Below are 27,965 nucleotides of genomic sequence, written 5' to 3' on the forward strand. Positions count from 1 at the left end.
AAAAGGTAAAATTTCCCCGTGCACTTTGCACCATGCCATGAGTCATATATGTAAGAGGGGAAGGATATGGGGTATGGTCCAACACATTCTATCATTATCGTCCATGTTGGATGTGATGTGATCAGCACCACTCTCCAGCTGCCTATACCCCCGGGTTTCCCCCAGGTACCCATTTATGTTTGGTGCTTATCTATACCCATTACAATCTCTTGCTGCTCTTTTGAAATTTTGTTTTTTACAATTGAACCTAATCAGTGCTACTTTTCAGGAATTGTGAACCATTTTAATTTTTTTTGGAACCTACTTCAGGGTTTTTTGAGTCTAATTTAATATTGTCATAACCTATTTTAGGATTTTTAGAACCTATTGTAGGAACCTAAGAGCACACTTTTTAGAACCTAAAAATTCGAGGTCTAATTATGTACACCATCATGATGAGTACTACTTTCGAAATGTAGAGCAGAAATTTTCAAACAATTTCCATTTTCGCTCATTAGGGATAAACAACGACTTGCCTTTCCATGTCATAAGAGAAGGTTGTATTTTCAGTCGATAGGCTAACGTTCATAATGTCCACATAACTGCTCAGTTCTTCTATGTACCGATCAACAGAAACAGTGTTGATTTTACCAGAAAACTTTTCAAGAAATTTACATCGCACATTCAGAAATTATTGTTATAATGATTAGTAGACTGATTCCTATAGCCACATATAGGGATGGAAGAAGAGGGAAGGTGACTTCAAGGTATGATGATGAGAAGTTAAAAGGAGATGAATCAATTGCAAACCAATTTAGTTTAATGTTAGGTAACCAACTTGAGCAAAGAAGCCAAAGGTGGGAAATGGAAAGTATTGAAGGGAAATGGAGTATAATTAAGGAGATACTACATGAAACAGCACAGGAAGTGCTGGGAGAGAAGACGAAGATCCGAAGAGGTAAATGTTTTGATGAGGAGTATAGAACAGCAATAAAGGAAAGAAATAAGGCACGAAAGAGGATGCTTAATGGGAAAACCAGGCATAACACAGAACAATATAGACTAAAAAGAAAGGAAGCAGACAGAGTGTACAGGAGAAAGAGTGGATTGAGGAACTTGAAGAATATAATAATAATCAGCAAGTAAGGAAAATACACACAAGGGTGAAGGATATAAGGAAAGGCTTTCAACCGAAGACAGGTTTCTGTAAAGACCAAGTAGGAAACCTAATAAGGGGGAAATGAGATCTTAGAGAGATGCGCCGAATTCTTCAGTAAACTACTTAATGTGGAAGATGGGTCCCAAAATCTAGAATTGAGTGATGGAGCGAAGTAGCCAGAAGAGCACTATGATGACGAAACTGGAGCATCTCCAACACTAGATGAAGTGAGAACAGCAATCTAGTATCTTAAGAATAATGAAGCCCCAGGGATTGATAATATCACTGCTGAAATGGTTAGGAACGGAGGAAACCAAATAATAAAGTATATACAAAAATTGTTATCTGGTATATGGGAACATTAATATATGCCAGATCAATGGAGTATGGCAATAATCTGCCCTATACATAAAAAGAACGATAAAACCTGCTGCGAGAACTATAGAGGTATAGCCCTACTGAGCGTAATATACAAAGTGTTTGCAAAGATCCTAGCGGCAAGATTTTCACCACTCACTGAAGGAATAATAGAGGGTTATCAGTGTGATTTTATACCAAACAGATCCACTACGGATCAAATCTTCATGGTCAAGCAGATTATGGAGAAATGTTATGAATATAACATTAATATTCATCAGTTATTTAGACATTAAGCAGGCATATGTCAGTATTCATTGTATGAGGCAATGAAGGAGGTAGGGATCCCAAGCAAGCTAATAAGACTAACCAGAATGACGCTAAGGGGTACTAAATGCAATGTGAAGATTGAAGGAGAGCTCACAAGGGAGTTTGCAGTGAACCAAGGTTTGAGACAAGGAGATGTGCTATCTACTATATTGTTCAATATAGCTTCAGAAAACATCATGAGAAGAGTGAGTCAAGGGAGTAACCCAGGTGGGACTCTCTTCAACAGAGTGAACCAAAATCTAGCATATGCTGATGACATTGATATGATGACACAAAGCATTTTGGTTCTTCTCTTGTAAATTGGTTAAGAGTTATCGAAGATTTTGGAAGAAAAGAGAAATGCTCTCTCTCTCTCTCTCTCTCTCCTTCGGAACCTTCCCTTGTTAGCCTTGCACCTCACAAGTACGTCGTTGGGTCCATTCTGAGATTTTCCGTTTGGCTTTAACTATAATTTCTGTAATTTAGCCTCTTGTTTTCTGCCACTTCTGACTAATCGCGACGATAAGGATGAGTGATGAAAATATGAATATGGTGAAGGAACACTCACAAAGTACACCCATGTACAGACCGGAACCTCTGGAGTATTCTCAAAAAGGGAATAAATTATGGTTTTGGTTGCACTTTTATTAAATTCACGTAATTAAAATACATTTTGTTATTGCGCAAGTCCTTTTTTAATATTTGCAGCTTCGTAATATTCCGTGTACCATAATAGTCGAAAGTATAATTTATTTGCCTTGAACACATAGAATGTTGTCAGACTATGCCAAGTGCACTTCCATTGACGCCGCTATCTTCCAAGATCTATTGCAGGAGAAACAAGACACGTTTTCCTCAACGTTTTTTGTCTGAAAGACGACTTTGAACGGCCGGAGGTTGTTTTTTATTCAACATGCGCTGAACTTGGGACATTGTTGACATTGTTAGTATTTTTAGCAAGACACACAAAAAGAACGGGTAAATTTCAATTGGTTTGATTGATTTGTTGTTTTAAGTTCACTTTATGCACAGGAAGGCTAATCGAAACTGGACCTATAGTTTAAAGTGGTATCCGAACCACTGTGCCATGTGCCTCCACCGGGTATCAAACCCGGGACCCCTTCATTACAAGGCGACGACGTTACCACTACCCCATCGGGGAGGCCCTCAATTTCAGTTGGGCACCGTTAAGAAAATTATAATTTCTTTATGGCACATAGTACCAACTAAAAGTATTAAAAATTGGTAGAAATGTAGAAAACCCAGTGTAAATGGGCTTTAAAGCGATCAAAGTTAGAATTGTTTGACACTTGAAACAAACTGCACATTAGATATCTCAATTGAGTGTAAAAGAACGCTGCATAAAAGATGATGCTCTTAGACTTTGAAAAACTAAATATGCTGACCAAGGCAGTAATTTATTTTATTAAAAACATAAATTAAACGTAACGTTTCAACCTTCTAGCAAGGTCTTCTTCAGACTCTGTATCAAGTACAAAAGTAACAAGATACAAAAACAGGGCATTATATATACTACACAAACATTACTCCCTCCAGACTATTTAGAAAGTTGTTTGGAACTTTCTAGCAGGTGGCTTTCACTTGCCAACTGTACTTTCACCTAAAAGGCTAAACACAATTACTTCCATATAGAATGTGGTTGGACTTTTTATCTCACGCTCTTTTTCCTTCGTTTTTCTTCCTTCTCCTCTCCTCTTTCTCTGTTGTCCTTTCCACTCTTTCTAACACCTTCTTAGACTTTGTAGCGATGTTCTCACATCGCCGTCGGGTAAGGCAGCACACATATCGTCATGCGGGATAGCGAACATTTCAAGACCTAGGTGTGCCATTTTTTTGCAGGTGGCTGTACGTGCTCGGTTTTCCACGTGTTTAAAAAACAACAACATAAATTTAAATTAACTTTATTATTATATTTACTACATACTGTATATTTAATACATTACCACAAGTGCAAGAAGTGCAAAATAGAAATCTGAACAATTACAAAATTCAAGATAAATGAACAATGGTAAAGAGTAATACAAGTTGAATTAGATTTATCTTGTACGTGATTAATTCTTCTTTTTCGACTTGCGTTCATGTGCCTCAGTTTGTTTTAGGTCTATAAACTGGCAGCCAACCTCAGTTTCACCATAGTAGTAGTATAAATGTATAATGTAGTCCGCTGGATTAGAATCAAAGATATAAAACGGTATCTTTTCCATTTCCATTACAGTATTAAAATGAGCATCTGTGGTGTGATATTCTCCCTGAAAGAACAGAGATTACATAATATAAATAAATTGAACTTTCTTCTGGAAATACTATTACCTGTAGTTTTGTTCTTTGACCTCGCTTTTCTTCCACTTTTTACTAATCGTGACGATGAGGATAAGTGATGATTAGACGAAAAGACACTCACAAAGAACCCCTATTCCCAGCCCAGGCCGGGACTCGAACACGGTACCTTCAGTGTCGAAATTGAGAGTTGACCACTTTACACTATTTTTGTCATTTTTTGTTCTTTATGACTACAAATATGATACAACAGTATATATACCAAAACGAAGATCCCCTTTGACACCTAAACACTTTATAAAAGAGACATTCGTATTTTTCAACTACACTGAGGTAGCTAATATTGCTATCTGTTTAAAAACAGTGCAAGCAAATGCCACATTTTTTACTGAGTACATAATATGTTGTCTTAGTTAATAACAAAATTACAGCATTGTCTCTTCTTTTCTGGAAACAGAATGGAAATCTGATTTTTTTTTCACACGGATTGTCGGTTGAAATTAGCGACGTGTTCTTCGGTATATTTTGCCTAGGCATGTAGTTAGGCATGTTCAAATTTGATCCATTCCAGAACCATCCTATGTTCGACAGTGTTCAGTGGCAGCGATTGGGTTCCAAGACCGAGGGAAGGGCAAGGTGACAAAACTGAGGGGGGGGGGTAAATACAGTATATTTCCCTTTGTAGGTAACATTTAGCGGGGGCAAAAATGGCGAAAAGTTGGGGCGGTAACTGTCCCTCCTCGCGCCCCGTAGTCGCCATCACTGACGGTGTCTGTCTCTCCACATGTGCACCATTTATTAGTCTTTCATCTTTTGGTTTTTTTTATGTATATGCGTTCATCTGTTGGGATAATGTCGTGAATTACCTTACACTAGACACTGGATATTCAAGTGTCCAGAATATTATTATTTAGATTTTTCTAAATTTTGCCATTCGGAAAATGTATTTCAATAGGGTGAGTCGGTATCTGTCACTCCTGGTGAAACAATTTATATATTTGATTGATTTGGTTATTTCACTTCGTTTTTTTTGTTTTTTTGCGGCTAATCAGGATGATGAGCATGAGTGATGATATGATGAAATTGATGAGGGAACACTCGTAAAGAACACCGATACTATTCTGGGAATCGAAATCAGGAGCCTTGGCGTTGTAGCACGTTATGCTAACCACTCTGTCAGTGGTATACAAAAAAGTTTTTAGTCGTCATTGTTTGATGAAATAAAGGGGCAGCGCCAGAAATTTTCGACCGGGTGGGCAGAAGTTCCATATTGATAGATTAGTGTGGGCAGTATAAATTTAAGACCACATATATGTGCATGTAAGACGTACATGTATCCCCCTCTCTCTTACACTCCAGATTTTCTTCTTGCATCTTTTCCTTTTCTTGTTTTCCTCTTTATTCTTTTCTAATCTATTCTCGCAACTTGTTCCATTTCCTTTTGCGTTGTCTCTTGATGGTCGCAATTATTTCAACGAAGTGTTTATCCATGCGCAGCCATTCATTCACAGTCACATTCTTTCATACATGTTAATATAATGAAATAAATGTGAATTAGGTTTAAGCTTGTGTTGCATGGCATTTTGCCCTTCGAGAACAAAAAAGAAATACGAGGCACATACTTGATTTCATGTATTCGGCGACAGTGATAGAAAGTGCTAAGGTAGACAATCGTGATGTTTCTCTTAATTTAAATGTTCCTGAGCATAGTATTTTCATCCTATGAGTTTTTGACTGAAAGAGTTTTCTTACTCCTTGGGGGTCACTTTTCTTAGCTTACAAGGTTTGTACAACTGAGAAATCTATCTGAATGTTTGCAGTTGGGGCGATTGGGTTCCAACATTTGAGGGGCAAGGGCAATATACTTTATTTTGGTAGAAAAGGCTTAGCATAGAGGTCATATTGCGAGGGCAAAAAGTGGCAAAATGTGCCGGGGGGGCTGCTCCGCCTAATCACCGCCACTGAATGTTTGGATTAAAATTAACGTCTTATTAGGAATGATTTAAAACACACACACGGAAAAACAAATCTTTGTTCATTATCCATGAAGTATTCCTAAGCTAATGAAAGGCTATTCTGACAAAATATCACCCATAAGAAATAAACAGGTAAGTTTGAAAAATCTGTTCAGAATTGAAGAGATTATTAGCTAAGTTGATATTCGTTTTCTGAACTAAGTCATGTTACTCATGCGGGAGAAGCAATACATGTATGGCTACATGAACATATTTTTTGAGGTAATAAAATAATTTAGGACACAAGGAATTCATCGAAGTTGGTCACCGTAACAGGGAAAATCCATCTATTTTTCATAGATGACTTGGGTTGTATAGCATGACCATTTCGAATGTCAACCTCTGTCCTGTACAGCATACCATGCAAACTATATTCTTGCAGGGAAACGAGTCCCTGGTGCCTGGAACCACAGTCGAAGTAATAATTTATGGTGTTTTGTATTTTGAGTGTCCGCGTGTTTGTTTTCGCCCCTTCGTCACTTTCATCTAATCACCATTGAACCTTATCGTCGTCATTATCAAAATTAGCAGAAAGATGACTTAAAATAAAACAAATCATCCACAACTTACTCTTCCAAAAATGGAGTTTCATTAGTACATACCATTTCGAAAGTTGAGGTGGTAGTTTATACTAATGAGACACATTGCACAGTGTTCATTAGTAGATCAAGGCAGTTAATTCTGTGAACAATGACGTTGTTTTCCAAAAAGTCTGAAATATTTGTCTCAGGTAATACACGCTCTTAAAATAGACGCATCTTCTGTGGTGGTAAAATGACACGTTTGTTGCGAGTTCTTTCTGTATATTATTTCTCCAATGGCATAACGTTGTCGCATTATAATGAAGAGGTCCTGTGTTCGACTCCCCGCTCCTCTGGTGGAAGCACAATGAACACTGGTTTGGACTACACGTTAAACTGTAGGTTTAGTCCCGATTAGCCTATCTGAGCATAAAAGTGGGCTTAAAAACAAACTAACAAAATCGTCTTCTGGATACTTCGTGACATGACTTTTTTCTTTACATCAGCTGCATCTACAGATTCTGTCGACATTTTCGGCTGATTCATGTGGCAAAATTTATGTGTCGAACGAGGATTTCTAAATATGATAACCATACATAAATGGTTTATCAAAATTTATTCCGTTCGGTATTGTAGTGATTATTGTGATTATTTCTTATTAATAGAACGAATATAAAGTTGATATTTCACATACCATATTGGTATTTGAAGATGACAGGTATATAAAAATTGTAATGAAATAAAGAAAGGGACACTTCTAGAATTTCAATGCAGAGCTAATTTCCTTTAGATCCATCTCAACGTTATCCCTCCATCTTCGTGTTGGAATTCCTACTGGTCTCTTACCATCAGGTTTCCCAACAAGAATCCTGTAAACTATTCTTTCCTTTGCCATTCGTGTCACATGACCTTCCCATCTAAATCTTCATGATTAAATTATTCTAATAATAATAATTTAAAAAGGTCTAAATAATTTATTGTGTTGCTGGAGGAAGTAACGCTAATATGATGTTTTTATTTGTTTATTTGGAGATTATTTTAATCATACTCATGCCGCGATTTATGTACGTATGTGGAGGCCCGTAGCTTACAGCACCAAGACATCACTCCAATCCCCTCTACACAGTTTCAGTTATAACTTCTCGCCAAGTCACATGGTGTGGTTTGTTATTGTATGCCTTACCACATCCAAAGTACCTAATTTCTTAATTATGTGGTACTTTTCAAAGCAGTCTTTCCCAGTGCAGATCTGAAGCTGCAGTCCTCAAGTTCACCCTAAATTCTGATCTAATCTTGATCATTTTATTTATTTATTTATTTCAGAAATTGAACGCAACAGGTATATTACCCATTAATGGTGTTCATTATACAATAATTTTGTGATAACATTATTGAAATATTGCACAGATGAATGTAGTATATAGACAGAAAACATTTAACAAACATATAAATCTTAGGTTCTATCGTAATTTATGTAATTTTAGTATATTCCTTTTCAAAATTGCGGTCGGGCAAAATAAGTCCACACTGTTTTCACTTTTGATGGTATCATTAAAAGTTTTACACATATTCCAAATTGGGGATATTGTCAGAGCGTTGGTTCTATTACGACGGAGGCTGAAGAGTTGCCTTCTTGGTCGTAATTTGCTTGAGGGGACGTAGAAGTTGAGCTGTGACAGGGCGAAAGGAGCTTCAATGAGATTATTTAAAATTTTGTGGAGGAAAATGAGCTGATGCATGATGCGTCTGTTGTTGAGAGTTGTTAGGTTAAAATATGTGAGAAGGTTCTCACGGGATTCCATTTGAGGGCATCTAGTTTGTACTTTAAGTGTCTTAAGAATTTACTTTGAATTTGTTCTATTTTGTTTACATCTTGCTGGGTTTGAGGGTGCCACACTATGCTTGCGTATTCAATTTTCACTCTAACGTAAGCATTATAAAGCATCATTAAGCTTCCGACATTTTTGAACTCTTTGCATGTACGCATTATAAATCCTAGAAGTCTGTAAGCCTCGTTTGTTACAAAGTTAACGTGCGCGTGAAATGTAAGTTTAGAATCAAACAGAACTCCTAGATCTTTGATTGTTTCTACCCGTTTTAATTTTTGTTTATTTATGCAATAGTCGTATTTTATTGATGTAGTGTTTCGAGTATATGACATTTGGTAGCATTTTTCGCTATTTAAGATTAGTTTGTTGCTTTCGCACCATTCCACAAGACTGTTTATGTCCGCTTGTAACTCGGTACAGTCACTGTAACTGCAAATTCTTTTGTATATTTTTAAATCGTCCACAAAAAGTAGTTTACCCGATTGATTCAGGTGTTCGTGAAGATCATTTATGTACATGAGAAAGAATAAGGGACCAAGGTTAGAGCCTTGGGGAACTCCGGATGTAGCTTCAAATTCATCGGAAGTATTTCCCTGAAACGTTACGTACTGTTTGCGGTTTGTTAAGTAGGATTGACACAATTCGATTCGATAGATTGTATGATTTTAGTTTTTCTATTAAGATTCTATGGTTTACGATATCAAACGCTTTCGAAAAATCTGTATATATTACATCTACTTGAGCTCCGCTATCCATCGCGGTTGCGATAAAATGAGTTATTTCTGATAGGTGGTACAGACAGACTTTTTACATAAGAAACCATGTTGATAAGGAGAGATCACTGATCGTATGTGATAAGAAATGTGCTTGTAAAGAATTTGCTCTAAGAGCTTGGCAGGTGCTGCCAGGACTGCGATCGGCCTGTAATTCTCTACATCATTTTGCTTATTTGTTTTTGGTATCGGGGTAATTTTTGCTAATTTCCAAATATCTGGAAATGTTGAGGTGGAAAGTACAAGATTGAACAGCGTGTGCAGGGGGTATTTGAGTATCTCACCGCATCCTTTAAGTATGTAAGGCGGAATTTTATCGGAACCAATAGATTTTTTCGGTTTAAGATTTTTTATGGCATCTTCGATTTCTTTAAGACTAATATCTGATAGGTTTAGTTTATCGATTTCACTGTAAGATTGAATATTCAAAGTCTTATTTTTTCCATCATCCTGGCGGTACACCGATTGAAAATATTTAGCAAACGCTGTTGTTACTTCTAGAGTGTCAGAAAGTACTTTACCTTGATATTGAAAAGGTTCTGCTCTTTTTTGTTTTTTCATATTTTTGGCAAAGCTGAAGATGAGATTAGGGGTATGAAGTATGTTATACTCTGTGCTTGAAATATAATGCGTATATGCTTTTTGAATCCCTCGTTTAACAATATTTCGAAGTTCTTTAAATTTCTCATGATGATGTTCAGCGTGGGGAGCGTTATTTTTCCATTGTTGCCTATGATATGCTTTTTTCCTGATATTCTTTATAATTTCCCGTGAGAACCAGCTCGGAAATTTCTTCGGTTGAGTTTTCGTTGAAGGTACGCATTTGTTAAATATGTCATACACCATTTCATAGAACTTATCAATAGCGGCATTAATATTAGTGTATTTCTTCAGATCATTCCAATTTACAGCTCTCATAAGATTATACATTTTTTAAAAATCTGCATTCCTAAAGTTATAGTTATATTCTGCTTGAATTGAATTTTTCGTGATAGATTTAAATTTAGTCATGGAAATGTCAATATTTAAAGCTGGGTGATGAATGTCTTCTGGTACGAGAGGATCGGATTCCCTTGTGACTGTTATGCTATTAACGTTACTTAAAATCAAATCTAACGTTCGTTTGTTATAATTTTTTATGTCATTGAAGCTGTTTAGTAGGTGGAGGGACATGAAATGACTCAATTCTACGCAAGCTTCGTTTGAAAATAATAGATTGTGATCCGCCCCCTTTATCTCAGGGAAATTAAAATCCCCTGCAATAATAAGGGAAGACCCCTGCTCATAAAGTGATTCTAAAGTTCGATAGAAGGAACTGTATACAGATCGATTCGTATTTGCATATTTATTTCGCTAATTTTTACTAACAAGTAATTTATCAGAGGGTCAATTACCGGAGTTTCAATTTCGATAGCTCGAAACGCCCTGTTTACAGCCAGAAGTACCCCTCCCCCCAAGCCTTTGTCAGAAGATTGTGCATCGCGATCCGACCGAAACAAAATATATCTATCGTCAATTACTTCGCTGTCACTGAACGATGGATTTAACCATGTTTCCGTAGCCATGATTACATCAAAATCGTTATTTAATAGTCAGGTAGAATGTTTTGAGTTTAGTTCTTAAGCCCCTCACATTTTGGTAGGAAACACTTACACTTGCAGTTCCTTTATCGACATAATTGCTGGTCACGTGACCATTACCACTTACTTTTTTACATCTGGCCTCACCTCAGGCTCTCGTTCCTTGGTTGCTTCCCTGGCGCTTGGGATATCGCTGAGTAGAGGGAGGGGGAAACTGGTGACCTATTTGCGAATCCGGTTGTTCTCTTCTTTCCTTGTCCCGTTGGAGGTGGAAGGGGGAAACAGATCACCGCATGAAGATGGCTGGAATGCGGTCGTTGTCACTTGTGCTCCCTGAGAGGTCACATTTCCATTGTTGGGGGGTGGAGGGAAAGCCTGTTTCTGGGAATTCGACGCAGCTGAAGGTTCTCTGGTCTCGATCGATGCATTCTTGAAAGTCGTCCAAGTCCCAAATTGTATATTTTCTGCCGTTGACGTTGAGATATTTATATTGCAGATGAGCTCTACACCCTTGCTGTCTGGCTTCGAAGAGATGCTTTTTAAGTCTCTGTCGTTGTTGCCTAACAGAAAATGAATAGTCCTGCTCGATGTAAATATTTGATCAATCTGCTGCTACTTCCAAGAATTTTCTCTTTCTCCGTATCGCGGAGGAACTTGCACACAATGGGACGAGGTTTTCCGGACCGCGTGCTTCCGGTACGATGAGCCCTCTGGATTGCGTCCGTTGGTAGGGAAATATGAAGTCTTTCTTCGACTAATTGTCGCACTGCGCTACCTGATTCATCCCATGTCTCGTTCATTTTTTCATGCATGCCCTGGAAAACGAGGTTTTGTCTCCTCGATCGGTTTTCGAGATCGTCCAGATGATCCTCCAGAGTCCGAACATACGAGTGAAGCTCGCCGATGTCACACTTAATCTTGCTTGTCTTGGCCTCAATCACGTCAATCCTTCCAACGAGTTTGTTCACAGTGACGGTCAGCTGCTTCACCTCACACATAATAACATCGTTCGAACTTTTCACTTGACCCTGCATAATTTTGAGTCTCTTAAGCCTACTAGCTGCTTTTAATCATAGAAGTATTAATTTGATTACGTTTTTTTTCAATAGCTTTTTCACTTTCTAATGGCAAAATTGGCTTTTTATGGATTGATAATATGTGAAGATTTCTAGCGTAAATAATATTCACAAGTAAAATATACATGTTATGAACATCAGAATACACTTATTTATTGAGTCATTCATATATCCCTAAGTATATGTAATTTAATCGGGTGGGCACAGGAATTTTTGGGTGGGCGCTTGCCCACCCGTGCCCACCAATGTCGCCGTCCCTGATGAAATCTCCACATAACTCCATTGTAGTATCAGGCTTCGTAAATATATCACTTTATTTTTCAATCTATTTAAATCTGGTGCATGCTATCGTTGAAATTCTTCTGTCCATAGCTGTATCGAAATGTATATAGCTTAATATACAGCAAGCATATAGTGAATATAGAGATTTTCATTTTATCTCAGTATAGTTTCGTTTTTCAAGGGTTTGGGATTGGTACACGTAATAATGCTCGTACCATAGAAACCATGTGATTGCTCAATTTATTAACCTGGCATATTTTTTATTTATATTAGATTAGATTTATTTTCTTTTTGTGGGAGCCATACGCTGTACGCACTACATATTTTTGATTTTTCTACACTATTTTGTTACATTTAGTCTTCGTTTAAGCTGTCTCTTACTTTGTTCCCTATATACACATTCTTCCCCTCCCTCGACAGTTCTTCTTCCAGTCTTTCTCCTCACTTCTCTTTTCCTGCACTCTCACCAAAACACGCATACATGTTGCTTTACACACACTTACACTATAAAGATGGCTCGTCTGGAGCATGATCACTCATTTCGCTGCCTTCTCTAATAGCTTTCCCCCGCCGTTCTCTTACTTCTCCCAGGTATTTCCCCACTTGCTGCGCCGCTTCCTTTATCTTTATTCTGTCGTGTACCACTTCTATCATCTCCCTGCCTGTTAAGTTTTTCATCCATTTGTCCCTTAGGTCACGTGTAGAAGGGCAGTTCAGTAGGATATGCTTGTCCGTCTCCTCCCCATCGCACAAAGGACATATCGTTTCCCCTGCTTCGTTTCTCTTTCTTAGTTGTTTCCATCCCCCTAATCTGAACCATGCCAGCGCGCCTCTTTCATTTTTCCCCACAACCTGGATATATTTCGCTTTCCCCCATTCTCTTACTCTTAGCTGTTCCCTGATTCAGGTTTTTGTTTGGCAGTCTGCTATTATTTCTTGTCTGTCTATGTCGAGTAACCTGTCCCTGATTTGATTTTCTGTTGAGATGCCCCCCCCCCCTTCCTCCCTCTTCCCATACCCAACCCATTCCGCTATTATATAAGAGATTTTTCACTTCCAGGCCCCAGCTGTAAACGTTATGCTCACTTGTCTGTATTTCCAAACATTGTCCCCTCAGCGTAGTTTGGCCCTCTTGTGATAATCGCATCCAATATTTAACAACCCTCATCCGTGCTTGTACCGCGTCTCTGTTCAGTCCCAATTCCTTAAGAATCCCACAGTTGGCCGTGCCTCTGCTTACGCCCATTACTCTCTTATAAAATTCTGTTTGTATGCCAATTATTGTGTTGTCCCCCCTTAACCCCCACAGTTCTATTCCATAGTTTAATGTACCTAACACTACTGATGAATAGAGGTTTTGAATGACAGGGAAAGGCATTTGAGGTGCCTTATTTATTGTCCTTATGACTTGTTCTATTGCAAATTTTGTTTTAGTTTTTCTTGCCATTATGTGGTGTGTCCAACTCCCTGTCATGGAGAGCGTTGCCCCCAGGTATGTGAAGTTTTTAACCCTGCTCAATTAACTCTCCCCCGTATGTCCATGTCTCTTGTCTGCTAAATATGTAGCCATTTTTGAAAGCAATAATTTTTGTCTTTTTAATGTTTACCTTCATTTTATATTTGATGCACCCCTCATATATGCTATCTATGCCCCTTTGAAGACCCTCTATTGTCTCGCACAAGATGACTATGTCGTCTGCATACATAAGGACTGGTATACTTTGCACTCCTATACATGGGATAGAATCCTGGTCCATTTTAGTTTCATGCGCTACCCAATCTATGAACAGTGAGAATAGCACTGGTGAAAGGATGCATCCTTGTTTGAGTCCCCTGAGCGAAGGCTGAAGTGCCGAGACTTGGTTTCCTTCGCATCTTACTCCGAATTCTACCCTCGCATATATTGCTTGCAGTGCTCTGATCATGCGCGCGGACATTCCCTTCTCATACAATTTTCCCCACAAAATATCCCTATGAACTTTGTCGAATGCTTTTTCAAAATCAATTAAACATGCGTACAATTTCCCCCGCTTCTGTTTTATTTTCCTCTGTACGAGAGTTTGTAATATGAATATGTTGTCTAACGTGCTGTACCCTTTCCTGAAGCCCGCTTGTAGTGGTGAAATTTTGTCGAATATTTCTGTCCATTTCTGGATCCTACGGTTTAAGATGTGTGTGTAAATTTTACTCCATATAGGTAATAAAGAAATGCCCCTGAAATTGTTTGCGTCATTTCTGTCCCCTTTCCCTTTATTAATAGGACAGATTATGGAGCTTGCCCAGTCCTTCGGAAAGTACCCCTCTTTAAAAATCTTGTCCATTAATTTGCTTTGTGCATGCAACATATGAATGTCAGTTTCGTTGGCTTTGAAAAATTCCGCCCCAATGGAGTCAAGTCCTGCCGCTTTCCCCTTTTTCAGTTTCCTTATCGCCATTTTTATCTCGTCGACCCCTATATCTTCGTCGAGAATCGGAACGAAATCCCCTAAAAAGTATATTTCCCGCGTAACGTCTAGGCGTGGTGGCCCAAGACTACTAGAAGGAAAGGCTGGGGTCAGACACGCCTCTTTTCGCGACTGCTGCGGGTGTGACGTCATGGGCGGACAAAACCCAGCTGAGTCTTTACCCCATACGGAAAGAAACGTGGAAAGGCTGATCTGTTTTGTTCTTTTCGCTCCATTTTTCTTGTATTTCTCGATTGTTGGGTTCAGGGTGCGAAATCCTGGAGGGGACGAGGGGGATTTCCCCCCCACCAACAATCTTGGCCACAAAAAAAAACCACCAAAAATTTCCCGGGGGAAAGAGTTTTTGTTATAACAATGAAAAGATAAGCAATTACTTTAAATTTCAAATATACTTTACTAAGAATAATATTGAAAACACACACTAATTAGTGTAGTTGTGAGTGTTGAATGCTTTCTGTCTCAAGAGATCATTAACAAATCTACATCAATATGTATGAAAGTAACAAATTAATTTCTAATTAATAATCACAATAATTATTTTAATTGAGTAATTTATTTTTACTTTTAATAACATTACAAATATGCACATCGTATAATTCACACATATGTTTGTGGGGAGGGGGGTTGTAGGTTACGAACTTTCTCCCCCTCACCAGTGTTCAATGATTTCGCACCCTGGTGGCTTGTGAGGTGTTGCAGTTCACAATGCCTTCAGTGAGGTGTTGCGACGTGTCGTGATCTCCGATGAAAAAAATAAAAACAGCGGGCGACAATATATAACTGAACACATCGCATCTAACGAGACTTGTTAGTGGATTGCAATACCAGTAGTCTCATTACACAACATCAGGCTACCATACACTTCAAAATACACAACTTGCTATTTATATACGAGTGATGCTTAAATGACAACGTAGTTCAACTTCCGTCCTCCATTGTTCTATTATTTATTCAGTCAAATTTTCGTCACAACCCCCCCCCCCCCAAAGTTAAGTGGACTCAACCAGCTTTCACATACCCGCCTGTAGGCACCCCTGTTCGACATTCCACTGATTATATATACGTATAAGTATATAAAGTGACCCTCGACTTTCTTCAGTTCTATGTCTCAAGTTTTCGTTCAGTGAAAAGTTTTTTAAAGTGTGTGTTACATAATACACACGGAACTTCCTCACATTCCTCCCTGTGCAGTTCAAAGATTCATAAGACTCAGAATTGTAATCTGAATAAGGAAATTTAATTGAGAAATAAATACCAATAGTCGAAGCAAAGTTACCAAATTTGAAGAAGTTAAGTGAAAACAGCTCCTCTCTCACTCCTAAAAGAGAGCAATAGACGAGATTGTTTTCTTTTACATATTCAACTTATCCATAATTTTGGCTTTCTGCCTTTCTTTATTTAACAAAATTATTTTACGCATTCAACATATATATTTTTCTTTCTGCCCTAACAAAATGCATTACTAGGTGTATTAACCGCAATTTTACATGAAACTAATGTTTCACAGAGGAATGTGACGGCTTATAAACTACCGATAAAATGTGTGCGTAAATGGCTGTGTAATCCAACTGTAAGGACATACGTTATGTCGGATCCTAAGTAAGTCTGTGTATTCACTCCCAATTAGCTTCTGGGCATAATTACGGCTCTTTTTTGTTCATAATTACTGCTTTGATTCGGCTGCGAAACCGGAGCGTAGAGCGCGATCTGTCCGCGCGTGACGTCACGCCTGACGTCAAGGACCACGTGATCAGGTATGGCCCCAGCCTTCTACTCTAGTAGTCTTGGTGGTGGCCCCCCTTCCCCCCGACGACACGACGACAGTGTGCTTCCCAAATGTAAGGTTCAATATGTGCCCAGTTGCTCTTTTGTCCCCGTAATTTCCGTAATATGCCCCACAAAGCGGTGTTATTCTTCTCTGCTACGGCCTTTTTTTATATCTTCAAAATTTCCCTGTTCCCATTTCTCCTTTTCTTCCGTTAAGATGTTGTTATAAGCCTTTCTGCTCGATATATAATTGTTTCTGGTTTCCATGCTATTTACGTATCTATACCCTTTTAACGCGTGATCTAGTTTCTTTTTCATCGCTTTACACTTCCCGTTGTACCACCCTGTCTTTGCAGACCTGTTCCCCTTCCCCCCTCCCTTTACCATATTTCTTCCTGCACGTTCAAAGATATGATATCCCAGCTGCACCGCTTCGTCTATATTGGATTCGTCTAAGGCTGTGCACATGCGTTCACGCATCATTTTTGTTATGTCATCCCCCATAAAACCCACGTATCGTTCCTCCCCCTCCTTTGTCCATATGTATTTACGTATATTTACGTATTACTGTTATTGAAAACTGCCTTCCCGTTTATTTTGTACTGGAGGGAGAATTCGAGAGGCATATGATGCGAATGCGTTTGGGCATGTAAACGAAAATCCCTGATTTCTTTCAGCAAATCGAGTGAGCATATGGTATAGTGAATTGTGCTGCTTCCCCCTTCCCCCACGTACGTAAAGTGTCCTGGTTGATCATCGAAAAATTTGCCGTTTAATATCTGCATCCTATGTATCGCACAGAGATCCAATAGCGCCCTCCCCCCCGCGTTTAAAGTTTTGTCCCTGCTTTCTCGCCTGTGTCCCAAATACATTCTGTCATCCGTCATTTGGTCCCCATCGATCTCTCCGTAAGTGTCCCAAGGAACTTCCTCCCCCCCTATGCGAGCATTCAGGTCGCCCGTGACTACGATGCTGATTCCCGGGTGATCCTCCCCCAAACGCAGCAAATAGTTTCCAAGGTTATCGAAAAACTGTTCTGAGTAGAATTTTGACCCCGGTGGTTGCCTGTATACTGCTATTAGCATGAAGTTCAGAGACCCCCCCGAAAATTGAATCCCCAGCATCCCCTCATAATTAATATCTAGTGGTTTTATGAACTTTTTCCATTTTTGTTTAAATATGATTGCTATCCCACCCGGATGCCTGCCCCTATTAGCCCTTCTACACGTGACTTTCGAGAACCCCTCCCCCAGTGACTCTGGAACACTATTAGACCTTCCCCAAGTTTCCGTATAACACTGAATGTCAAATTGCTGGACAAATTCCATAAAACTCTCGTCACGCACCCTCTTCTCCAGACCCTCGATATTCCAGGTTAGGATTCGCAACCTGGGCTCGTTGACAGAGCGTTCCACATTTTGGACTAAAGAGAAAGTTCCCTCACCTGCATCTTGGAAGTGTCCAGAATCATCCTTGTCTCCCTCCGGCGGTTGCACTGATTTCGGCTGCAGATCCGAAGGCCTCGACGGGTCAATACTCCCCCTCTCCTCTCCTTCCGGCGTCCACCTATCTCATTGAACAATTCTTCTTGCCCAGCGGGGTCCTGGCGGCGTACGTCCCTCGCGTAGACGTGGGTCCCTCTCGGAAGCGCCCCGCGGGGGTCCATCCTGGCTAGATGTCCCCGCTCCTGCGAAGTTCCTTTCTTCAAGAGGCGATGTTGCCAGATTGCCGTCCTTGGTTCTACTCTCCTCTTTCCTTTGAAGCTCTTCCAACGTCCACGGTCTGTCATTGACGTAGAGGGTCCTGAACCTCAGTTGCACTCTGCATCCTTCATCTCTAGCCTGGGACATGTATATTTTCAGTTTCCGTCTGTACTGGTGGGTTTCATAAGAAAAATCTTCCGCCACACTTACTCCTGCCTCACGAAGATCCTTCGCCCTACGTAGCACTGCAGATCTGTCTTTGTAATGAGCGAACCTTGCGATTAATGGCCGCGGCTTAGTTTTGTCCCTTCTCGTACCCAGCCTGTGCACCCGTTCGAATATCCTGTCTCCTGCGGCCGTTCCTACCTTGTCACCCAATACTCTCTTCAGCGCTACTTCAGAGTCCTCCCAGGTTTCATGTTCACTTTCCGGCACGTTGTAGAACACTAGATTTGATCTTCTGGACTGGTTCTCCAGAGCATCCACTTTCGCTTCTAGTTCATGCACTTTATCAAATAACCACTCAGTTTGCCTATTCGCCACTGCTAACGACTCCTCCAGCTCCCTATTTTTGTTCATGAGAACTTGCATATTTTCTCCCAGTTTCTGAATCTCTCCCTTGAGACTCTCCTGTCCTGTTTCCACCAAAACATAAAGTTCATCCAGCGATCTTCCAGGTCCTGGGTTGGGTTCTACCCCTGCCCGTAGAAGTAGCACCAACACCACCACACCGTATGCGAAGAAGCCGTTCATCCCGGGTTCCTTTTCTTTCAGCCTCCTCTTTCCTCCTCTGAAGCCGCACCTCCCGATTCGCACCCGCCATGTGACGAGATCTACCCCCATCGTGAAATTTGGCACTGCCGCACTCCGGAGCTCACCTTTAACACAACCCTTCACTTCGAAGCCTCAACCTTGAATCCTCTTATTTATATTGGGACCACTTGGACCGAAAAGCGTTGTTTGATGTGTGCAAGAACCACACTGGTTATCATGTTTAATTGGCTACCTTTCATGCAGTTTTTTCTCGCTATCTTTTATCTGTTTCAAATCCAGCATTTGTTTCTCATTCTATTGGAATTTATTCTTGACATTTAATTTAATGTACAAATGGTAACTATACAGTTCTATTTTTTTATGTCATGTGCCAAAAAACAAATCTGTTGATTTTCTCTATATTTTCGCATATTTAGGGACTGTGCTATAAGGGGCTCGTGGGGTCTGAATCCTCCCAAAACGATTCTCAGCCCCCTTGTAGCCCCTCTCAGATTTTTATGGAAGAACTAGAAATTTTCTTACATAATATTTTCTATTATAAAACTTACATTAGGTCAAGCGCCCATCACAATATTCAAGTACACTTCTTATTTTAGTCAGATCTCCAAAATCATAAGGACGGGGAGGATGGGGGGGGGGGGACGACGACACCCGCAGATCCGACTGGAAAAACAATGGCAAATTATTATTTCATACTAGTAACTGCGATGTGCATACCTAATCAAAAGCTCCATTGAGGAAAAGTTTGCAAAACCATTGTAGGTAATTTTGTGGCTGCCTCCCCCTAAAAGGCGAATGTTATTGTAGCTTCAGGGACTGGTTCATTTTGCCATTTCAGAAAAAAACAAACTAGTCACACTCACTACATAGGAATAGTGTTACACTCTAGTATATCCAGAGAGTTGAGACTGAGTGTAGCGTCTATGGTGCATATTGTACTGTTAATGTTAGCAGTAAGCCTCTGATATTATTCCATTAAATAATGGCTTTGGAAAGTAAAATAATATAATTATGGTATTTTATTTGGCATAAAAGATTCATGCGTAGGCTATACGTAATTTGTATGTGATGGAAAGTAATGCATCTGAGGTTGACTTTAAAATATATAATTTGTAAAATTATACCGCAGTAAAATGTTAAATAAATGCCTTTTAACCGGGATTAGTTAAGACATGCATTATTTGGCAGGAGCAAGGTGGAGCACATGCCTCCCAGAATTTTCAGATGTTAAAATTTACAAAGGTGTTTCTGTTAATCTCCTGGGACCTTAGGTAAAGCGAGAATGATTTTTATGATTCCTTAACATTTTTTGTACAGGATGGAAAACTTTTCGATTCTACTACCCCCCCCCCCTAGGTCTAAAGTTACGCCCATGTTAGTTAGCCCCAGAATTTGAAACTGAAAACTGTAGCCCCCTCACTTATATCAGGCTGGGACCGTCACTGCGGACTGTGCATATACAGGGTGATTTCGAACTCCCATTACAAACTTAGGGGGGTGAATCTAGAAGGAAAAACAAGCCGAAAGTGCCATGTGGCAAAATTACGAAAACGGCACCGTGTGGCTGCCAGAGCCGTGAGAAAATCGGTTCACACCTCTTTCAAAGAGCAATAACGTCTGAACCACGAAAGATACGAAGATCGGCTCTGGCGGAAGTGGAGGAAGTCGTATCCAAACAATATCAGGGCGTTGAAATTGCGGCGCTTTTCGTAATGCGCAAGGGGAATCCCCAAAGGAAATGGGGAATCCCCACTGCATGTGAGCGGAAACTCGCGCAAAATGGAGAAAGACGACGAGGGAACATGCTGTCACAGGACGGTCGAAAAGTGACACATGGAGGGAGTCCCCAGAGGAGCGCATGAAGTGCGACAAATGGAACATGCTTGGACAGTGACTGTCGCGCATCCCAGATGGTACGCAAAACGGAGTGATGGATGTACACGTGCATGCTACGTGGAACGCAACGTGCAATTACAATTGCGATATGAACCACTACGTGCCCCCTCCCACCGGGAATTCGTTGAACACGGGACCTCGGGAGTACAAGGTCAGCCGGAAGTCGGCTCTCTGAGGAGCAGCACCAAATACGTATCCACGTGCCCCACGAATGCTGGGACACGTTCGTATTGTTCTGTACTACATTACTGCAGAGCGTGTAGAGGTATCCCGACGAGTCCGACGAGTCCGACGTTAGTCATTAACGTTCTCACGTGAAGGACATGGAACGGGAGCGACCAACCCGTACTTACTGACGTTCCTTCCCGTTCGTAGCCTCTGTGATGCATGAAGGTGTGCGCTGACGTCATACTAGGAGTCACTCGCTATCCCTGGTCGAAGTTGACCCTTGCGCCCTCTGGGTATTGCAAGACTGTATGGAGAGAGCGCTGGACGTGACACATTGGTTGAGTACGTACACACGACGTATCTTCTGGGAACATTACGACGTTGTGGGTGTGTGTGGACGTGAAAACTCCCACGATGGTGCAATACACTTTCGAGGAGTATGCAGACATGATGCTCATTTACGGGGAAGCGAGATGCAATGGAAGGGCTGCCCGTGCGATGTACCAGGAACGTTTCCCGGAACGTGTGACGCCATCACACACCATATTCGAAAAAGTGAATCTGGAACATTTGTTGTGAGTAGAGTGGACACAGGTGCCCCAAGGACGAGGCGCACGTCTGCGGTGGAGGAGGCAATTCTTCATACTGTGCACGAGTACGAGTACCCGAATCGTAGCGCGGGATGTTGGTGTATCTCAGTCTTTCGTGTGGAATGTCCTTCATGATCAACAACTGCACCCATATCACCCCCAGAAGGTGCACGCCATGGGTCCCACAGATTTTGAACCACGTGTTCGCTTCTGCACATGGTTTGTGCGTCGTTGCGTGAATACGCCTCAGTTTCCACAGTTAATGCTCTTCACGGATGAGGCGAAATTCACCAGAGAGGGTGTTTTTAATTCCCGCAACAGCCATGTGTGGGATGAAGAGAACCCATTCGCAACGAAAGCTCGTGGGTTCCAGCAGCGAATGGGCATCAACGTCTGGGCAGGAATACTGGCCGGTCGTTTAATTGGCCCATACGTACTTCCCACCAATCTCACAGGTCGTACTTATCTGATTTTTCTCCAAGAGACATTGCCCGAGATGTTGGAAAATGTGCCATTGGCCATTAGGCAAAACATGTGGTTCCAGCATGATGGGGCGCCACCCCACTTTGCACGGGACGTACGGGACCATCTGACCCACAGATATGACAGGCAATGGATAGGGCGTGCTGGGCCCGTGCCGTGGTCCCCACGATCTCCCGACTTAACGCCCCTGGACTTTTTTCTATGGGGGCGCATGAAGAGTCTCATTTATGAAACCCCCATCGAGTCTGAGCATGACCTGGTTGCTAGGATTGTGGCAGCAGCGGACTTCATTCGAGAGAATCCACTGGTCTTCAATCGTCTGTATGAGAACATTCTTCGAAGGTACAATGTGTGCATCGATGTTGGTGGTCGTCATATTGAGCCCCTGTTGTGAGTTTCCGTTCTGCACACGCCAAAGGATGTTTTCATACTGTCCTTCGCAGTGTTTACGTGCTGCATTCCGAGTTCATCGTCGTTCCTTCATCCCATCGGTAATGAACAGAAACATCAAGCAGCAATGATTCAAGATTTAGCACAAGTTGCCTATTTTTCAGGACAAAGGGTCAATATCTGTGTTACTGATTTTTATCTGTTTGTGCTACTCTCTGTTTTCCTTCCGCCAAAGTGATACTGTACATTCCAATGTGAAACCCTTCATACGTACGTGCCAATTTCTTTCCTTTTTTTTTTTTTTTTGTGGCTGTGCCTTTTAGGGAGGTGTCCCTGCATTCGTGGGGCACGTGGATATTTGGTGCTGCTCCTCAGAGAGCCGACTTCCGGCTGACCTTGTACTCCCGAGGTCCCGGGTTCAACGAATTCCCGGTGGGAGGGGGCACGTAGTGGTTCATATCGCAATTGTAATTGCACGTTGCGTTCCACGTAGCATGAACGTGTACATCCATCACTCCGTTTTGCGTACCATCTGGGATGCGCGACAGTCACTGTCCAAGCATGTTCCATTTGTCGCACTTCATGCGCTCCTCTGGGGACTCCCTCCATGTGTCACTTTTCGACCGTCCTGTGACAGCATGTTCCCTCGTCGTCTTTCTCCATTTTGCGCGAGTTTCCGCTCACATGCAGTGGGGATTCCCCATTTCCTTTGGGGATTCCCCTTGCGCATTACGAAAAGCGCCGCAATTTCAACGCCCTGATATTGTTTGGATACGACTTCCTCCACTTCCGCCAGAGCCGATCTTCGTATCTTTCGTGGTTCAGACGTTATTGCTCTTTGAAAGAGGTGTGAACCGATTTTCTCACGGCTCTGGCAGCCACACGGTGCCGTTTTCGTAATTTTGCCACATGGCACTTTCGGCTTGTTTTTCCTTCTAGATTCACCCCCCTAAGTTTGTAATGGGAGTTCGAAATCACCCTGTATATCGTTACAAGAAGGGAACGGATTTAGGTATATGTACTAATAAAGTGTAAGATATGTAAATACGTATTTAGTTATTTTAATGAAAATATGGACTTACAATTGTCAAAAATTGCAATTTTCATTAAGCAAGCTGCTCACCTAGATGAATAAAATATATTAGGTTTTCATGACATTAACTGTAATTCTAAATCCATACACAAGAAATGGATTCCCAAAATTTGTTTTGAGTGTTGAATCGAGATTCTCTTTTTGTCCATACAAAGACAGCTTTATATTGACATGAAGAAATTGTAGAGATATGGAGATTATTAAACCGAGAAAACCTCGTCATGTTAATATTCACACTTGTTTATTTCCTGAACTTGTCCGACCAGCGAGTGATCCCAAGAATGCGCTAACTTGTAACTTCCGTAAAACAAGGAACTGGAAAGGCAAACGCGTGGATCTAAACAGGATCTACCGCGTTTGAAAGGTTTAACAACCTTTTGACGCCTAGAATGATAAAAGCAAGCTCCTACCCGGAGCTCGCGCTCATTCGAACTACGCTTATCATCGACGCTACATGGATAATTAGTCTAATACTTTACAACACACTACACTGCTGAACTACGACGATGGAACACGGAGTTACCGCTGCCTAGCATGCTACAAGGCGCAAGGGATCGCTCGGTCTGCTGAGCTGAGGGTCGCTGGATAGAACCTTGGAACTGTCACGATTCGGTCTGCGAGAAGCATTAGGACAAGACATCACACACATCTACCAGGTATGAACAAGCGTGAATAACCTTTACACCAACTTTCCATATCTCTACCCTCCTAACGGAGCAGGTTCAGCCATCAGATATTATTAAGCTCTACCTAAATGTTTAAATGAAACTTCCCTGTGACCTCAGAGCCCAGGTAAAACGGGCTTACAACAATATGCAATGAATTTTTCACGTGAAAGCTGCTTGCATTCTCTCTTGTTGACAAGAGTATTACAATGACAGATGGATTACCTATTGTCAAGATTTATAATAAACAGAGTAGAAAACGAACACAATACAGATGGATCGTATCATCGTAAACCTTTGGTACTTAACACAAGAAAATAAAATGAAATATTTGCACCATAATGGAATATATGCCGGTGAAAGCATTGCAGGATATGTAAAAAATAACTAGAAGATGCCAAATATGTGATAATACGTAGCTAATATATGTAAAGATACGGATAATAAAAACGGCGTTTTTGGAGAGTACATACCACTAATTGCAAATATAATAAACAATATTATTGATTTTAGCATTATTTTGAAGATCTGTATTTACATAAAAATCCCTTCCCTGTTTATCATCATTTATTCAATTAGCATGTTTGTCATGAAACAAGGTGATAGATCACGTGCGAAGGTAAGCACTTGGTTTTCCTGGAAGCCATGTAACAATATCACTTCTGACGTTGTTTTTCTTATTTGTTTCAGTAGGGGATCCAGGATTGAGACAAACAAAAACACATTTAGTGTCACATTGATCTTGTGATATGAATCGGTGAAGCCAGGAATACCTTGATCAGAAACCGAAATGTTGCCCGTTTCAAAATGTCAATAAACATATCACAGAATCTATGTGTCTTTATTACTTCATGCAGGCAGTCGTCAATACTGGATATAATGGCTTTTAAAAATTAAAAGAAATCGCACATGCATGAATTTTCTGCACCAAATAATAGGGTATCAGATGGTGAATGACTCCTGCATCAGTGTAAGTGTGACTTGTGATGATTATCTGATATAAATTTGAATTTAATTTTTTAGCCAATAGATTTGCAATAATTTTATAGTCAAAAGTTAATAATGTAACTACTCTAGTACATACATCTACTTGGTTTCTTTCAGGATTTTGTACTATGAAAATGATGAAACCTTTAAATTCTTGAATTTTCATTTTTAAGGCATCTTGTATTATTATAATTAACTCATATTTTATATTCTCAATATATGCAAATAGAGTTTATGACCAAAACCATATTCTCCTGGTGCTCCGTTGTGGTTGATTTGCACTTAGCCAAATTTGGTAGAAGAACAGAGTGAAATAAAAAAAGAAGTCAATCAATCATACCAAACATTAAGATTGCATGTTCATAACGTTTCATACACTTCTTCTATAGTCACTGGAGTACGCAGGGGGGCGGGGGCGGGCCTGAAGGAGCCACAGCCCCCTCCGAGATGTTGAGAAAATGAACATTTTCAAAACAAAAGCACTGAAGAACTCGGGGAAAATGCAAATTCGCCTTAAGATGACCTATGATTTCCATTTTTGAGAATGAGCAGTTTTTAATATGTGAACTATCTTATTGTGTCAGCAGCTATGTACTATATACCTTTACAATTACAGCCTTCCAGAGATAAATCCTGCGTACGCAAGTGTCTATAGTTACTTTACAATCTAGAAGCTATTTTACAATCTAGAAGCTTGCCTTTCTGCTTTTGTAAACCTTTTTTTTTAAAAAAATATTTTTGTAGCTTCTGGTTTCCCTTCCCCTGTCTGATAGCGCTCCTCACGTTACATATAAAATATTTGTGCTATCAGTGACTTATCTCAGCTCCTTTCGAACAACGTAATAATAGGTACGTACTTACATCTATTACGCACATACAATTTCTTTCTGGAATGTCTACAAAGTGTATGTGTATTTGCAGAAAAAGAAGTAGGTCTATTTTGTACATTTTTTCTTCAAACGGGGTTGCAATAATTAACCACACAATGTACAGGGTAAGAAATAAATGGTTTTGTGAAATGTATAACTTACAGCAATCATTTTCACCATGACAAACATATTTATTGGGAAAAACAACAAAAAATTTCGACTTCACTTAAGTGAATAAAATTGAATTTGAACACTACATGAGGAAACTAACTGCATTTACTACATTTACGAATACGGCCCTTTAATATAGCCAATATAGCCGGTCCCCGTGGCAGAGTCGTTATCACATCGCACTACGACTTCAGGCGTCCGGGGTTCGAATCCCGGTCTGGGCACAGATGTTAGTGAATGTCCATTAATCAATTAAATCGTATCATCATCCATCCCCATCTTCGCAAATTAGCCAAAAGTGGCACAAAAAGCGAAGTAAAATGAAGTCAATCAATTAATACAGCAGGGGCAATTCCTCCATGTAGGAAGTGAGGAACTTCCTACAGTTCATTTATACTTATTTTCAGTTCTGTACTTTTTAAGAGTTCAATGTGTGTTATAAAAATATGAGCACAATGTAGGTTCGCTACTCAACTTTCAAGAGTCAATCTGCAATCACTCGCTCGCTGCCAAAAGACGACCCCGTCTGTCTTTGCCTGCAACTGAGGAAGCTTTCTCGTCATACTACAGCCAGATGGGTGAGGGGCAGTGCAAGGGAGGGAGGGGGTTGTTCAGTTATACGGTCCGCGAGGAAGCTCCCGTGGTTTCCTCATTCAGTGATGCCAACCCTAGTATAATAGTTCTAAACCTAGCAAAATTTGAACTTCGTTGCCACCTAGCACTCTGTGTTTGGCATGATGGTAAAATCCAGCATCTTCCCATAAACGGGCATCCCTGGGAAACAGAGAAATTGAATTCTAATGAAGATATTTGGAGGAAAAAGTCTCCAGCTATTGTTTGTACTGCTCTAGCGGACTTGTTTCAAACAAATAGAAGTATGACGATCAAGGGACATGCCCTGGGCCATCGTCTTCTTTTAATCTTTTCTTTATCCTCCCAGATTTAACAAGTGAGAAACATTTTATGAAAGAAAATCAGTAGGAAGTTGGGGTTCACAAATGAAACAAACGGACGCCGTTACCAGTCGTCGAATTTTCTTCAACTTATTTCAAGCATTATACTGAAACCATTTTATGTCGAAATTCATAATATGTAGATTAACTATAATAAATAATCAGTAACGCAGTTCACAACTCTAAAATAGCTGCATAAATTGAATTCAAAACTACTACAGTCATCAGAAAATGATAAATAAATAATAATTGTGTAAAAATTGTATCGCATTTAACGTAATTTAAGAGTTGCAACAGCACTTTTTCTTATCAGGAGGTTGATATTGGCAGAACTGTCCTCATTTCAAACACGACAGGCATGGAGGGCCTGCTGCAGCTAACATTATAAATGCAATGGCTAGTACAAGATACAAGCGATACGTGTGACTAGGTAATTGAACGCATTTTCAAAAATTTCCCTCGGTCTGTTTATCATAACTTCCTACACCCCAGAGAGTCCACTGCATTACAGCCTATATTTCTGAGTATTGCTGCTTAAAAACTATTTTAAAATTGTATTATAGATTATAGTATTTATTATCTAACTTAATTATCTATTTTCATTCAGGCCTGTCTACACGTACCTTTGGTATTGGGCAACCCTGAAATGTACGATCGTCAGCGTTCATGAGAATTGCTGACCATATAGTGTTTCCTTCAACCATCCTCTCACATAGGTTGTCTACCCACACTTCAGGATAATCTTCACAATTAGATGTTTTGGAACCAAGACACCTTCGCATGATAAGTTTTCCCTGTAAATAAGTTTGTTTT

The 27,965-nt window shown here is 40.3% G+C and overlaps 1 protein-coding gene across 1 annotated transcript; it reads right to left on the minus strand.

Annotated features, from left to right (window-relative positions):
* Positions 1–3,710: 3,710 nt before the first annotated feature.
* On the minus strand, positions 3,711–27,946 carry LOC145991036 (uncharacterized). Its single transcript, XM_083126728.1, has 2 exons — positions 27,776–27,946; positions 3,711–4,074 (listed from the first exon to the last, which is right to left on the minus strand). Exons 1-2 carry the CDS (start codon positions 27,932–27,934, stop codon positions 3,877–3,879), a joined length of 357 nt encoding a protein of 118 aa, XP_082982854.1. The 5' UTR covers positions 27,935–27,946; the 3' UTR covers positions 3,711–3,876.
* Between the last annotated feature and the right edge of the window lie 19 nt (positions 27,947–27,965).

The sequence above is a fragment of the Lepisma saccharinum genome, chromosome 1 (assembly GCF_977018435.1).
Source record: "Lepisma saccharinum chromosome 1, izLepSacc3.1, whole genome shotgun sequence".
In the NCBI taxonomy this organism is placed as follows: domain Eukaryota; kingdom Metazoa; phylum Arthropoda; class Insecta; order Zygentoma; family Lepismatidae; genus Lepisma; species Lepisma saccharinum.